Source organism: Tamandua tetradactyla, chromosome 16 (assembly GCF_023851605.1).
Source record: "Tamandua tetradactyla isolate mTamTet1 chromosome 16, mTamTet1.pri, whole genome shotgun sequence".
Classification (NCBI taxonomy): domain Eukaryota; kingdom Metazoa; phylum Chordata; class Mammalia; order Pilosa; family Myrmecophagidae; genus Tamandua; species Tamandua tetradactyla.
In genome coordinates, this window is record NC_135342.1 from 82535522 (window position 1) to 82547575 (window position 12054).

Here is a 12054-nt window from a genome sequence, read left to right on the forward strand (position 1 = left end):
CCCATGCTTGGTACCGTTTCTGGACTGAGCGGGCGAGGCTGGGTGGTGGGGGCATCCCCTGCACCCAACTGCTCTGTAACGCAGGCCCCAGACGTGCTTCGGTCCCCACCTACCAGCAGGTCACCTGCCCAGGTGAGCTGGCCTGGGACTCGGTTCTCTCCCCTTCACACGGGGCATTATTCAGATCTAGTGGAGTGGGCAGAAAAGCTGTAGGTTTTATCAACTATTTCTGAAGCCTACCTATTCCTAGTCTAACTGTAGAAAGATCCATATGGCGCCAACCCCCTTTGTGGTGCACAGGTTGTGGCCCAGTGTGGAGCTCCCTTTGATAGGGGCTACTCTGAGCATGTCGTTGGGGCCTCTCGGGGGTGTAGACCCAGCCCTGGCTGCCCAGCATCCGGGGGTGTGTTCCCACCCACATGCACACAGGCTTGGCCTGGAAGGGGCAGGCCCAGTGGTCCATGAGGGCGGCACTCTGGACTCCAAGGGGCAGTCAGACAAGCTGGAGGTGACAGGACAGAGGCCACAGCCCCTCTGACTCCCCCCACCCCCACCACAGCTGCTCGTTCCTGCTCCCCACACACCTGCTCGTAGGTGCCTTGAGTGATGGGAAGTGACTGGGGCCTGGGCGGGGGGCCCTCTCCAGCTCTCCCCACTGGGCCAGGGCTAGGGCAAGGTGTGCCCGGCAGCAGGGCTGAGGGAACTACAGGGGGCATCACACCTCATAGCCGGGCACAGCCGTCATCCAGGAGCCTGCTGTTTTTGGGGCATCTCCTTCTGTATCCCTGAACTGGCAGCAAGAGTGGTCTCCTCCATTGGTGTAGGGGTCTCCCTCAGGGCCGTGAAGGTGGTACAGGCTGGATGCCTCAGGCCAGCCTGGCGTTGTCACTTGCTGGGAGGGTGACACCTTTTTCCCTGGGAACTCCCCAGTTGGGGTCTGAGCAAGTCCGGCCTTGGGCACTAGCCTGCAGCGCCCACTCCAGGAACCTCAGGTGGCTGCATGAGGCCCACATGCTGGTGTCTGGTGCCCTGGCCCGGACTGGAGATGTGCCACGAAGAGGCTCCTGCCAGGCAGAGTCTCTGGGGGACAGCAGGCAGGGACAGGAAGGCGCGTTCCCGCATTTCCCAGCTCTGCTCAGCACTGCATAGGGACGTGGACTCAGGTGTTCACGTGGAGCCCCACAATCACACACAGCCACTCACACCCACCTACACGCACATGTGCATGTGTGCACACTCCACCGTGTGCTCTGCCATGTGCACATGCACGTTCAAAGCCCCATCTGCATGCACCCCAACCTGCACGCACACATGCGTATGTGCACACCCGCCACATGCACACACCCATCCGCACCCCCCAGCCTGCATGCACCTCCCCCACCTGCACATACACGTGCGCACACACTCACCCACCCACCCACATACACTCTCCCCCACTCATATGCACACACCCCCACACACCTGCATGTACCCCGCCTCCATGCACCCTCTCCCACCTGCATGCACATCTGCACACACCCTCACCCACTCACATGCACACCCCATACTAAAGCAGACATTACTCGAGAGTAATCTGTGGAGGAAAATAGGATCCCAGAGTGTTCAGTGTGGCCCTGGGCCACTTTCTGTGGGCGTGGTTCCGTGGAGTGACCACAGGGTTGGCCCAGGCCGGGCATGCTGTCCCTGAGCACCTGGCAGCACCGCCTCTCCTGTCCTCTGTGCCGTGTGGCCCTGCTCAGTCCGAGCCATGCACTGGCTAACCGTGTCTCTGCTCTGCCCTCCAGGTGCTGCAAGGGGCCCAGCTCATCGCCGTGGCCGCGTCAGATCCCGCCGCGGCCGGGGTTGACGGGACGTCTCTTCAGGGCAGCAACATCCAGGTCCAGTATGTCCAGCTGGCACCGGTGACCGAGCATGCAGGTGCAGCTCAGGTGGGTCCTTGCTCCCCTCCTGGAAGGGCGCCCTGTCCATTAGCAGGTCGAGGGACTCGGCCCATGGAGAGGAAGGGGCGAGGCTGCAGCCCAGAGCTGTGCTGGCCAGGAGAGGCTGCCCCCACTGGCGCACTTGCTCCGCGTTGGGGGTTGGGGTGCTGGCTTAGTGGTGGAAGTGGGAGGGGCTGCGTGACTGTGCGGGCGTGTGGGCATCAGTGCTGTGGCTCTCGCAGTCCTGCTTAGTCTAAGGGGCCATGCTTGGTCCCCCAGGGGTGTGGGGTCTGTAACTGGATGGGGCGGCTGGCCCTGGGGGCTGATTGGGTGTTTTTAGAACAAGATGCTCTGAAGCTGGGGCGTGCCCCTGGGTTTGTAAGAATAACCATGGCATCGGTTCTGAAGGGGCAGGAGTTCTTAGCACAAGCGAGGTGGCCCAGATGTGTCTGCTGCCTGCCCTCTGCACACTCTGGGGACAGGAGCCCCAGTTGGAGGCCCAGGGGTGACATCACTGACAGGAGAGCAGCCCTTGCATCAGAATCCCTCATTCACTCTGACTGGCCACTGGCCTGATGAGGGCCCCATGCTTCCCGCTTGGGGTGGGCCCTGCCTCGAGCCACCCTTCAGCCTACCTCCTTGGATGTTGGTGCCTGCCCTGCCCTTCTGGTACATTCTGACCATTGTCTCTAGGTTCCTCTCCTTTCTCCAGGCCTCGCCTTCAAGCAACCTTTGATGCTTAGAATCAAAATCCCAAATTTCCAAGTGTTCCTGTCCCCCAGAGTCTACTTTTCCCTCGCTCAGTGTGGGCTCCGAGGTGTGGTGGGATGCTCAGCACGTGGAAGGAAGGGGATGCCCCTGTGTGCAGGCAGCCTCAGGGGCCGGAAGCGCCCGGCGCCACCGTGCTGACCAGGTGGCCAGGCTGCGGGCTCAGAGCCCATCCACTGCCTCCGTCCAGTGCTGACTCCCACTGGGCACCCACTCCACCCGCAGCACCCACCTCTCCCACCCGGCAGGCACCTCCACACTGACACCTGCAGACACCCAGGCCCTTGGCATCAGTTCTAACACCCCACTTGAGATTGAGGAGAAGGAGTGAGACACAATAAAGAACACTCGAAATAGGGAGTGGGTCTGGGAACAAAGAGGATTCCCCCCGAATAACTTCCTTTTTGTGCCATGAAAATCCAAGCCCACCTCATCCCATCCTGAAACCCTCGTGCCGCAACCCTATGTGCCCCTGCTTGACAGAGAGCAGCAGCCACACATGTGCCCCTTTGATTTGGGGGTGCTGTGCAGTGGGTTATTACTGGATTATAGATTGCTGATGAGTTGACACTGTCAAAATCGAGGGAAACCTATGTTTCATTTTAGCTCTTTGCAACCTATGTTTCCTTTAAACCTTTTGTGTCTGAAATCACACCCTTACAGGTCTCAGACAGAGTTGATTAGGATACATAGCAACAGACAAAATAATAAAAACAATAAACTTTCAGTGCAGAGAACCCTCCTTTGAATGGGCATAAACATGAGCAAGACTTACTATCTTACAAAACAAGCTGTGGCTGTGCTTCCAGGCCCCCACTTCTCCTGCTCTGTTCCTTCACTCCTCACCCCTCCGGGGATGCGTGGGCCCATGGTCTGTGGTCCGAGGCTGAGGCGGGTCCGAGGCCTCACGCACATGTGGCAGTGTCCAGCAGAGGAGGGGCCACACCCCCTCCCGCCCTTTTCACGCCTTGTTGGCAGAGCTGGGCCCCGCCCGCGCCTGACTCATCCCTGGAAAGGCCGGGCTGATGGTGACCCTTGCCTGCATGGCTGGAGGAGGGGGCCAGGGGCGCGCAGGGGCAGGGGTGGGTGGGTAGATGGATGGGGCACACGCCCACAAAGGACCTGCTCTGAGCACCCTGAACATCCTGGAGGGGTCATCATGGGGTGATTGTGTCTATAGCAACAGACTGACTTTCAATCAGCAGTTTTCAGAATTCATGGTATTCTTCTAACAGTGCCTGATTTTGTAACATAATTATATTCAGAGAGATACAGGTTTTAATTTCCAAAGTACATATGACTGTATTTACAAATAGAAAATGTGTCAGGTAAGAAAGCTCGTGAGAGCCTTGCGCTGAAGGCAGGCTTGTCTCCCGTCGTCCCATGCAGCTTGCTCAGTCTTCTCTCTAAAGAAGCTGTTGCTCCTGCTACCTTAAAAACGAGTCAACACGGCTTATGATGACCAGTGGCCGACCAGCCCGGCCCTCCTCCAAGCAGCCCCTCTCACGCGCTTTGGCAGTTCCTTGTGTTGTTTTTCTGCCTTTCAGTCCTGTGTGCACAGGAGGGCTCTTTCCTGACGAGCCAGCTCCAGCCTGTGCGCAGCCTGGGCCCAAGCCGGCGTTGCCCCTCCTCGGCGTGCCCTCACCCTGTGCCCCACCCTTGGTGCCCTGAGCTCAGAGCCTCTTCTTCCAGTTGTTCGAGGAAGGCCGGTCCATCCTGGGAGTGGGGCCTGGAGCCCCAGCTGTGGCTGTCATGGCCTCGACCTCTCCCTGCCGGCGCTGCCTGGCTCTGCGGCCTCTCCCAGCTCCCGCCCACAGGATCCCCCCACAAGGATTCCTGGCTCTCTTTGCTTCGTGCCTTAGCTTCCACTCTACTTTCCACTTTCCAGAACCTCACAAGGCGGACTCGAGGGTGGGGGCTCTGGGCTGCCGTTCCACCCTGCCCATCCCGTGGTCACCACTGGGCTGAATCCTCACCCAAATCCAGAAGCCCCATCGGTGTGTTGAGGAAATGGCATATTGCTTGTCACTTAACGTTTGTATTTAAAAAGCTCCACCTTAAACCTTAAGAGTTGACCAGTACCAGCCCTTGCCCTTGGGGACATCCTCTGTGGCTGTCTCTCCCTTCTCCTTTTGCCAGCAACTGTCCCCGTGCCTGCTCCCTGCAGCTAAGTCTGCCATGCCAGGAGGCATTGGAATAATGTCTATGAGCAGAAACAATGATAAATCCTAGGTAAATATATTCTGTTAAGAACATCATGCTGACAAATTACTTTGAGCTTATTTCCCTGCCAATACATAGGGGGTCGAGATGGAAATGCGTGGTAACAACGGGCACCAGGCAGGTGACCCGTGATGCATCTTTAAGGAAGGGAGAGGGTAGAGACCCTGGGAGGGGGCTCAGGTGGCTCCGGGTCTAAACGAGCTGCCCCTTCCCATCAGCCTGCTCCAAGCCCAGTGCCTTTTGGTTTAAAATCAGGAGTTAAACCTCGTGACCCCTAGATCCCTTTCCTGTGTGTTTGCTTCTCTCCCATGCATGAGAACTGGTGGTCATCTTGTAGCCACCGAGCAACTCAGACTTGGCCCAGAGGCGTTTCTGTAGGGTCAGCACCTGTGACCGTCCTCCTCTCCCTTCTTGCAGGCGGCCGAGGCCCTGCAGCCCGAGATGCAGCTTGAGCACGGCGCTATCCAGATCCAGTGAGTGCCGGCAACTGCCTGGGCGCCACCAGGACCGGCCGGGCCCAACGGGTGGCCGTAGGCTCAGCACTGCCTCAGGCCCAGCCCTCGCAGACCCTGCCTTGCTCTCCTGCCTTCATGCGTGGGGCCGCGGACATTCTGTTAGAGCATCCGACAGCCGCCCCCCCCGCAGGGGAGCATGTCCTAACACATTAAAAGACAACAATAGTAAGCCGCGCCCAGTGGGAGCCCCCTTTCCTGTGGGGTGCACGCTCATGCTCAGAGAAAGGGGCGGACGCACAGTGCGGATTGCTTTAAGTACACATGGAAAAATCAAGACTACAATATTTTTCTGTTAAACAGCTTTTTGTAATTTGCTATGGTGTTTATAACAAAAAAGAAAATTGGAAAAAAAAAGTGGAGTAGCAAAACCATTTGCTGGTGTGCGCAGTTCAGTGTCATGAAAATAGCCATTTGCAAAAGACAACTAACGATTGATGGGAATGTCACTTACCTACTTTTCTAGGGGGAAATGCTCTCCAATACTGTAATTATGCATTTCTAATAAAATACAATGTATTTATGACCACAGCAGTTTCCTACTCTTTCCTGCCTGCAGACCCCGAGGCCAGCCTTGCCCTACTGGCTGGTGCTCTTCACAGGAAGGAGCATGGCCATTTGGGCCAGTTCCCTTGGTTACTTCAGTACCCACCGACGAGGACCTGGGAATACCAGCTACCCCAAAGCAGCAGTGGAGTTGGTGCCCAGGGTGGTGCCTGCTGGCCCAGGTGGGGCTCCTCGTGGCGTGCGGGGACCCCAGCACTGCCTCACTATTTCCAGTGCTCTTAGGGTTGGGGCCTCCTGTTAGCTAATAGGAGACTCATGTCCCTGGTCTGTAAAGAAGCCTGTGAGTTAATAACAGAAGGACAACCTGGTGTTTAGAGGGTGCCAAGCAGGGGGTGCTGACAGGAAGCCAGTGAAGGGGCAGGCCGTGCACCCCAGCTGTGCCCCATGACCACCTGTAGAAGCGAGGGCCAGAGCTTCATTTGTCCATTGCTGTCAGATCATTTAATGAGTAAAGAATTTTCCCCATCCCAAAATAAAACCAGACAGAAAAGGCTCGAAGAGACCTGTGCTGGTGTGAATCTCTTATGGACCCCAGAAAAGCCATCTTCTTTTAATCCAGACCAGTAGTGGCTGGGACCATTTGTTTAGGCTGTCTCCAGGGAGCTGTGACCCCACCCATTCAAGGTGGGCCTTAATCCCCTTGCTGGAGCCCTTCATGAGAGAAGAGGCAGAGACATTGTGGAGAGAGTTGAGAGAGACAGAAAGGCCCCAGGAGGAACAAGGATGGACCCACAGGAACTGAGAGAGAAAGCCACTGAAGCCAGAACCCAAAGAGACAATGCAGGACAGCAGACACTGGCCACATACCTTCCCATGAGACAGGAACCCTGGATGCCAGCAGCTCATCTGCAGAGAAGGTGTCTTTCTCTTGATGTCTTAATTTGGACATTTTCATGGTCTTAGAGATCCCTGTTGTTAAAAGCCTGGTCCACTGCATCTGGTAGCTTTAGCAAACTGAAACAGACCTCTTGTAGGAGAAGCTCTCCCCAGGCTGACTCGTGTGAAAGGTGCCCACCCTCCTTGCTCAGTGGGACACCTCCAGAGTTGCTGAGATTTGAAAGACTAACAACGCTGGGTGACGTGAGTCAGCGGGAGCCGGAGACACCCTGCAGAACCCATGTGGTGCCTCTTGCGGCTCTGCAATGGAATAGACGGTTCCTGGTCCACGGCCCCTTGAGAGGTGGCCACATGTGGTGCTGAGCTAAGGGGAACCCGTATGGCTCCACTCTCGTCCACTTCAAAACTAGACAGGATCATCGCCAGCACTGGAAAATTCTCTGGAAAGGAAAAAGGGGCAGTGTTTGGGAGGGAGCAAGAGGAGGCTTCCGGGAGTCTGGTTTTGTCCCATTTCTTGGTCTCACTTCATTCACCTTGTGAGAACTTGTCAAGTTCTGTATTATGATTTGCACAGTTTTCTTTGTGAGTCTTCAATTAAAAAAGTTGTTTTCAAGTAAAGCACAAGGACAAAATTCAGAGCGTTACAGACAAAAACATTTGCCCCAGCAGATTTCAATTCAGAGAAGTTTTGAAGAATGAACATCAGACTGCAGGAAAGTGACCCAGATGGGAGGTCTGAGACGCAGAGAGTGGTGGCTTGAACGGTGCCCCCTCGAAATACACACCCGCACCCTCACCTATACTCCAGCACATGACCTTGTTCGGAAGGAGAGTCTTGGCTGATGGACTCAGTCTTGACGAGGCCGCACTGGATTCGGGTGCCCGCAGTCTACTGTCTGGTGTGCTTCACAGAAGAAGGGAATTCGGGCACAGAGACAGCCTGAGGGGAGGCTGTGTCTCGATGGGGACAGAGCCTGGTGCGATGCAGCCACAAGCCAAGGGGCCCCGGGGGTGGCTGGGAGCCCCTTAACGCTGAAGCGGCCAGGAGGGAGCCTGGCCCTGCCGCTCCCTCGGCTTAGACATCCGGCCTCCGGGACTGAGACAGTGGGGACCCCTGCTGTGTGGTACTTTGTTTTCACAGCCCCAGGAAACTAACAAAGCAGTAAATATGTGAGAAGTCTTAAAAATTAACTGGATGAAAGAATGTCTTCTGGGACTTACAGAGAGAATGAAAAGAATTAGAGGATGGGCGTATTCAGCAGGAGGGTAAGGAAACCAAGAAATTCAGTCTTGGATTCATTATGTTGTAATTGCTTTTCTACTAAAAGGCTAGAAACGGACCATGTGACTTCCAGCTGATAGAGGGGAGCTACAGCGAGGAGCGAAGGCCCCTGACTCCCAAAGATGGCAGGTCGTGAGGGGGGCACAGAATGGGGGAGTCTGCGGTTGGAAGTGCCTGCAGCTGTCGGCTAAGGACAATCAAAAAGCTGACAAAATTACACAGGTAGGTCCCAGGTCACCAAGAGGCTAACAAAGCAGTGAAGAATTACTGGCCAGGTGTCCAGGTGAGGACAGAGCTCTTGGGAGGTGAGGTGGACAGTTGGGCCACTTTTCCTGGGTGATGGCCAATCCAGCAGATGGAGACTGGGTGGCCAAGTCAGCTTTCCCCAGCCTGGCAGGGCAGGTAGGCCAGGCGCTGGGGTCCGGGGCTGCAGAGGCACCTGAAGGGCCCCCGGCCCTCTCACAAGCTGCTTCTCAGCTTCCCATCTTCTCAGTCGCTGGCATGGGACCGAAGTGACCCTGGTTGGGTATCTCCAGCTGCCTGGCAGAAGAAAACATGAATCTTCTCAGGAGGAAGAAAATGTCAAATTAGGTCCACTGGCAGTTTTGAAAATACAGAAATTTATTAGGCAGAGAAGAGAGAAAGCCCACAGAAACCGTGGTTGGTGGAAACAGGCACCCATGGCCCTGGGGGTGGGGTTGTCCTACACCAACCCCGTGAGAGGTCAGAGGTGCTGCTGGGAATTTCAGCAGCGAGCCGGACACGCCTCCACGGTACCACTGGACAATAAAATGATCAAAATTAATCTTTCAGTGTCGAGGGCCAATAGTACATTGGAGGAGATAATTGGTGAGCCAAAAGGTAGGGTAGAAGAAAATATCCAAAAGGAAGACCATTCTGCCAAACACTGAAGGAAAAAGTAAAATTCCATTGTTTTACAAACTCTTTAAGAATATAGAAAGAGATGGAACATCCACAGCTCGTTTCTTCAGCTAGCACATCTTTGGTATCAAAACCGAAGATCAGTAGAGATAAAGGAAGATTTCAGACTGATCTTACCCAGACTAGACACAGAAATCCTGAGCAAGATGTTAGCAGGTTAAACCCACCAGTGCTCAGAAAGAGCACCCTGCCAGCCGACGGCCGCTGGAATACAGAAACGTGAGCTGGTTTCTGGCCAGTGCCCTGCTCAGCTCCCCAGGTGGCAACACTGATTTACAGTATTTGACCCAGTCCCGTGAGTACTTTAGACTTCCCTTGTGGCCACATCGCATCGAGTCCATGAGCCTCTCGGTTTAGTCTGAAATCGGTCAGTGTACCTGATGCATCCACAGATTAAAGAAGAAAACATCATGCAGTCATCTCAACAGGAGAATATTCAATGTGTGTTCAAAATTTAAAATACAAAAACAAAACCCCATGGCTGTCAACATCTAGAAATGAAAGGAAACTAACTTCCTTAATGCTGTGAGGGGTTTCTGTGGAAACCTGGAAGGCAGCAGGATACGGCCCTCTGCCGCGGCTGACCTCCTGCTGGGGGAGGGGGCAGCAGAGGTGCAGAAGCTGCAGTGCTCGGGTGGGCGGGGGGCCTGACCTGACACCCAGGGCAGGTGATGCAGCCAAGTGTCTAGAAAATTCCAAACAATTCACAGATAAATTATGGAGATGCTGCGAGCACAGTAAGGTTTCTGCAGTCAAAATCAATGTACAAAATGTCATTGCATTTCTACAGAGCATCAAAAATCATTTAAAAGTGAGATTTTTAAAAACTACCATTAAAATAGCCTTAAAATTTACTAAGTACCAAGAAATAAATCCAACTACGGTGTATAAGATGTTTAAGGGGAAAATCTTGAGACTTTTCTGAAAAACATTAAGAAACTCCTAAGAGAAGGGAGGCCAGTCCCACACTCCCGGCCCCGTCTGCTGCCTGGGCCCCTGCCTCTGGCACCCCAGCTCCGGTTCTCCTTCCAGGAAACCAGCCCCCCCCAAGTCCTCCCTCCCCTCCTCTCCCAGCTTGAATTCCATGGTCTCTCTGTGCATTAACTCCCTGGGAGGTGCCTTCAGCTCCTTTGCTCCGTTTTCTAGCCCTCACCTTGAGAAAGCTCCAAGGACAGTAGCCCCCCCACCCCCCACCCCGCACCTGCAGCTGGGAGGGAAGCGCCTGCTGGCTGAGTGCATTTGACTCCGAGACCTCACACTTCCAGTCGGAGCCGTAATTCTGCCTGCTGAGGGCACCTCCTCAGCCCGTTCGCCTGTGCCTCGCCTCACCTTGCCATGTCCCCTCCCCTATTGCGTGCTGTTTCCTGTCTCATCGAGGAAACTGAAGCCATTGGGAAATGATTCCACAAGCCCCGTTCTCCCCCACCGCCCGCCTCACACCTTTCCACCTCCCTGCTTCTGTCTGACTTAGCTGCTTTCCCCCTGCCCTGCTCTGAGGGGACGGACCTGCGGCCTTGTGACCTGCCCCCTGCCTCCCTGTCAGCTGGGCACGGGGGCACTGGGCACGTCACGGCGAGTGGCAGTGGGAAGCAGGGCAACTGGCTGGCGCAGCTAAGGAAGCGGGTGTCGTGGGTGGGGATGTGCAACGGCGGAGGTGGAAGTGACGGGCTGGCAGGGGGCAGGGACTCCAGGAAGACGGCGTGTGAGCCGGGCAGGCATCCGCAGCCACTCTGCTTCCCCAGTCTGACAGACGTTCCTGCATCTGGCACCTGAGATGCTGCTGGGACCCGGCCCACCCTCCAGCTTCCTAGGCCGCTTGCGGCCTCTCCCCTGCTCCCTGCACATGCCAGGGACTCCCCCGAGGCTCCCGGGGTGGATGGCCCTTGTCCAGTGGACCCCAGGATCTCAGCAAAGGACGGTGCTGGGTGGAAATAGTAAAGCAGCAGCGGTGGTCCTGGCCTGATGGCCGCTATGTGCCAAGGGTCCGTGTGACAGGGCACATGCACTTCAGCCCCGCTCTATAGCTGGCAACGCCCAGGCGTGGGGGGTTAAGGCCGTGCCGAGCTCAGGCAGCTCTTTGAGCAGTTCTAGGCTGTCTGGTCATCAGCTCCACCCGGCAGAACCTGTGTTCAGAGCTGATCCTTGTCTGCAAAGGCAGCTGCCAGGCCCCTCGGGCCAGGGTCTCACGGCCCTGGCTGGGCCCCTCCAGCTGGCTTTCCAGCCTGTTGGACTGATGGCCACGCCTTTGGACCAGTGTGCTGATCAGCCTGCCACTTGAGGTCATTTCCTTTCTCACTCATCCCCGGGGCACACTTACGGGGTCCGGGTCCCCTACCTGAGATGAAAGATGCGGTCGCTGCCCTCCAGTGACCTCGCCTGGGAGACCTCTGCTCATTGATCTGGAGGTACCAGGAGAGGTACAGAAGGGCCTTCCCAAAGGGCACCCGTAAGGGAGTGAGGGGAGAGGGAGAGAGAGGCCAGAAAGAGGGGGAGAGGTCAAAGGAGAGAAAGAGGACCGACTGGCTTCTTTTTCTCTGGGAGGCACTGAGCAAAGATGAGCAGGATCAGGTGACCCACCTGCCTGCACCTGGCCCTGCCCCTGCCTAGCTGGTCTTGGCTGGGTCCCTTGGAGTCACAAGGAGCTTTCTGAGATATCATTTCGAGCTGAAAGTTCTCAAGTTCACCCCAGCACAAGCTGCTGCCTGCCTGCCCTACTCGGAGCCTGCTGTCCCCACGTGTGCACCGCGAGACATCTTCTGAGCTGCCAAAGTAGATTTTCATCTCTGATGGTAAAAATGAGGATATAACATTTTTCATGGTGGGAATATCTTTTTTATGCCATTATTCATTTTGGCTGTAAAAGAAAAAAAAGATTATTTTCAGCTGCTGCTTCACTTTTGGAATCTTACTTGGCCAAAAAGTTAATACCGAAGGGAGAAAAAGTTAAGCATTCCTGCTACAAAAGTTAGTTCCTGTGTTTGTGTCCTTCATCAGATAATTGTAA

The 12054-nt window shown here is 55.5% G+C and overlaps 1 protein-coding gene across 2 annotated transcripts in view; it reads left to right on the top strand.

Moving 5' to 3' along the window:
• The window catches only part of BANP (BTG3 associated nuclear protein), a 189313-nt gene extending 183165 nt beyond the window's left edge, over positions 1-6148 (top strand). Inside the window, exons 11-12 of one of the 2 annotated variants that reach the window (XM_077133259.1) lie at positions 1785-1928; positions 5328-6148. In XM_077133259.1, the coding sequence (XP_076989374.1) occupies positions 1785-1928; positions 5328-5387 (204 nt within the window). In that variant the 3' untranslated portion in view covers positions 5388-6148. The remainder of the gene's footprint in view (positions 1-1784; positions 1929-5327) is intronic. The other variant, XM_077133258.1, reaches the window with a different exon arrangement.
• The last annotated feature ends 5906 nt before the right edge of the window (positions 6149-12054 follow it).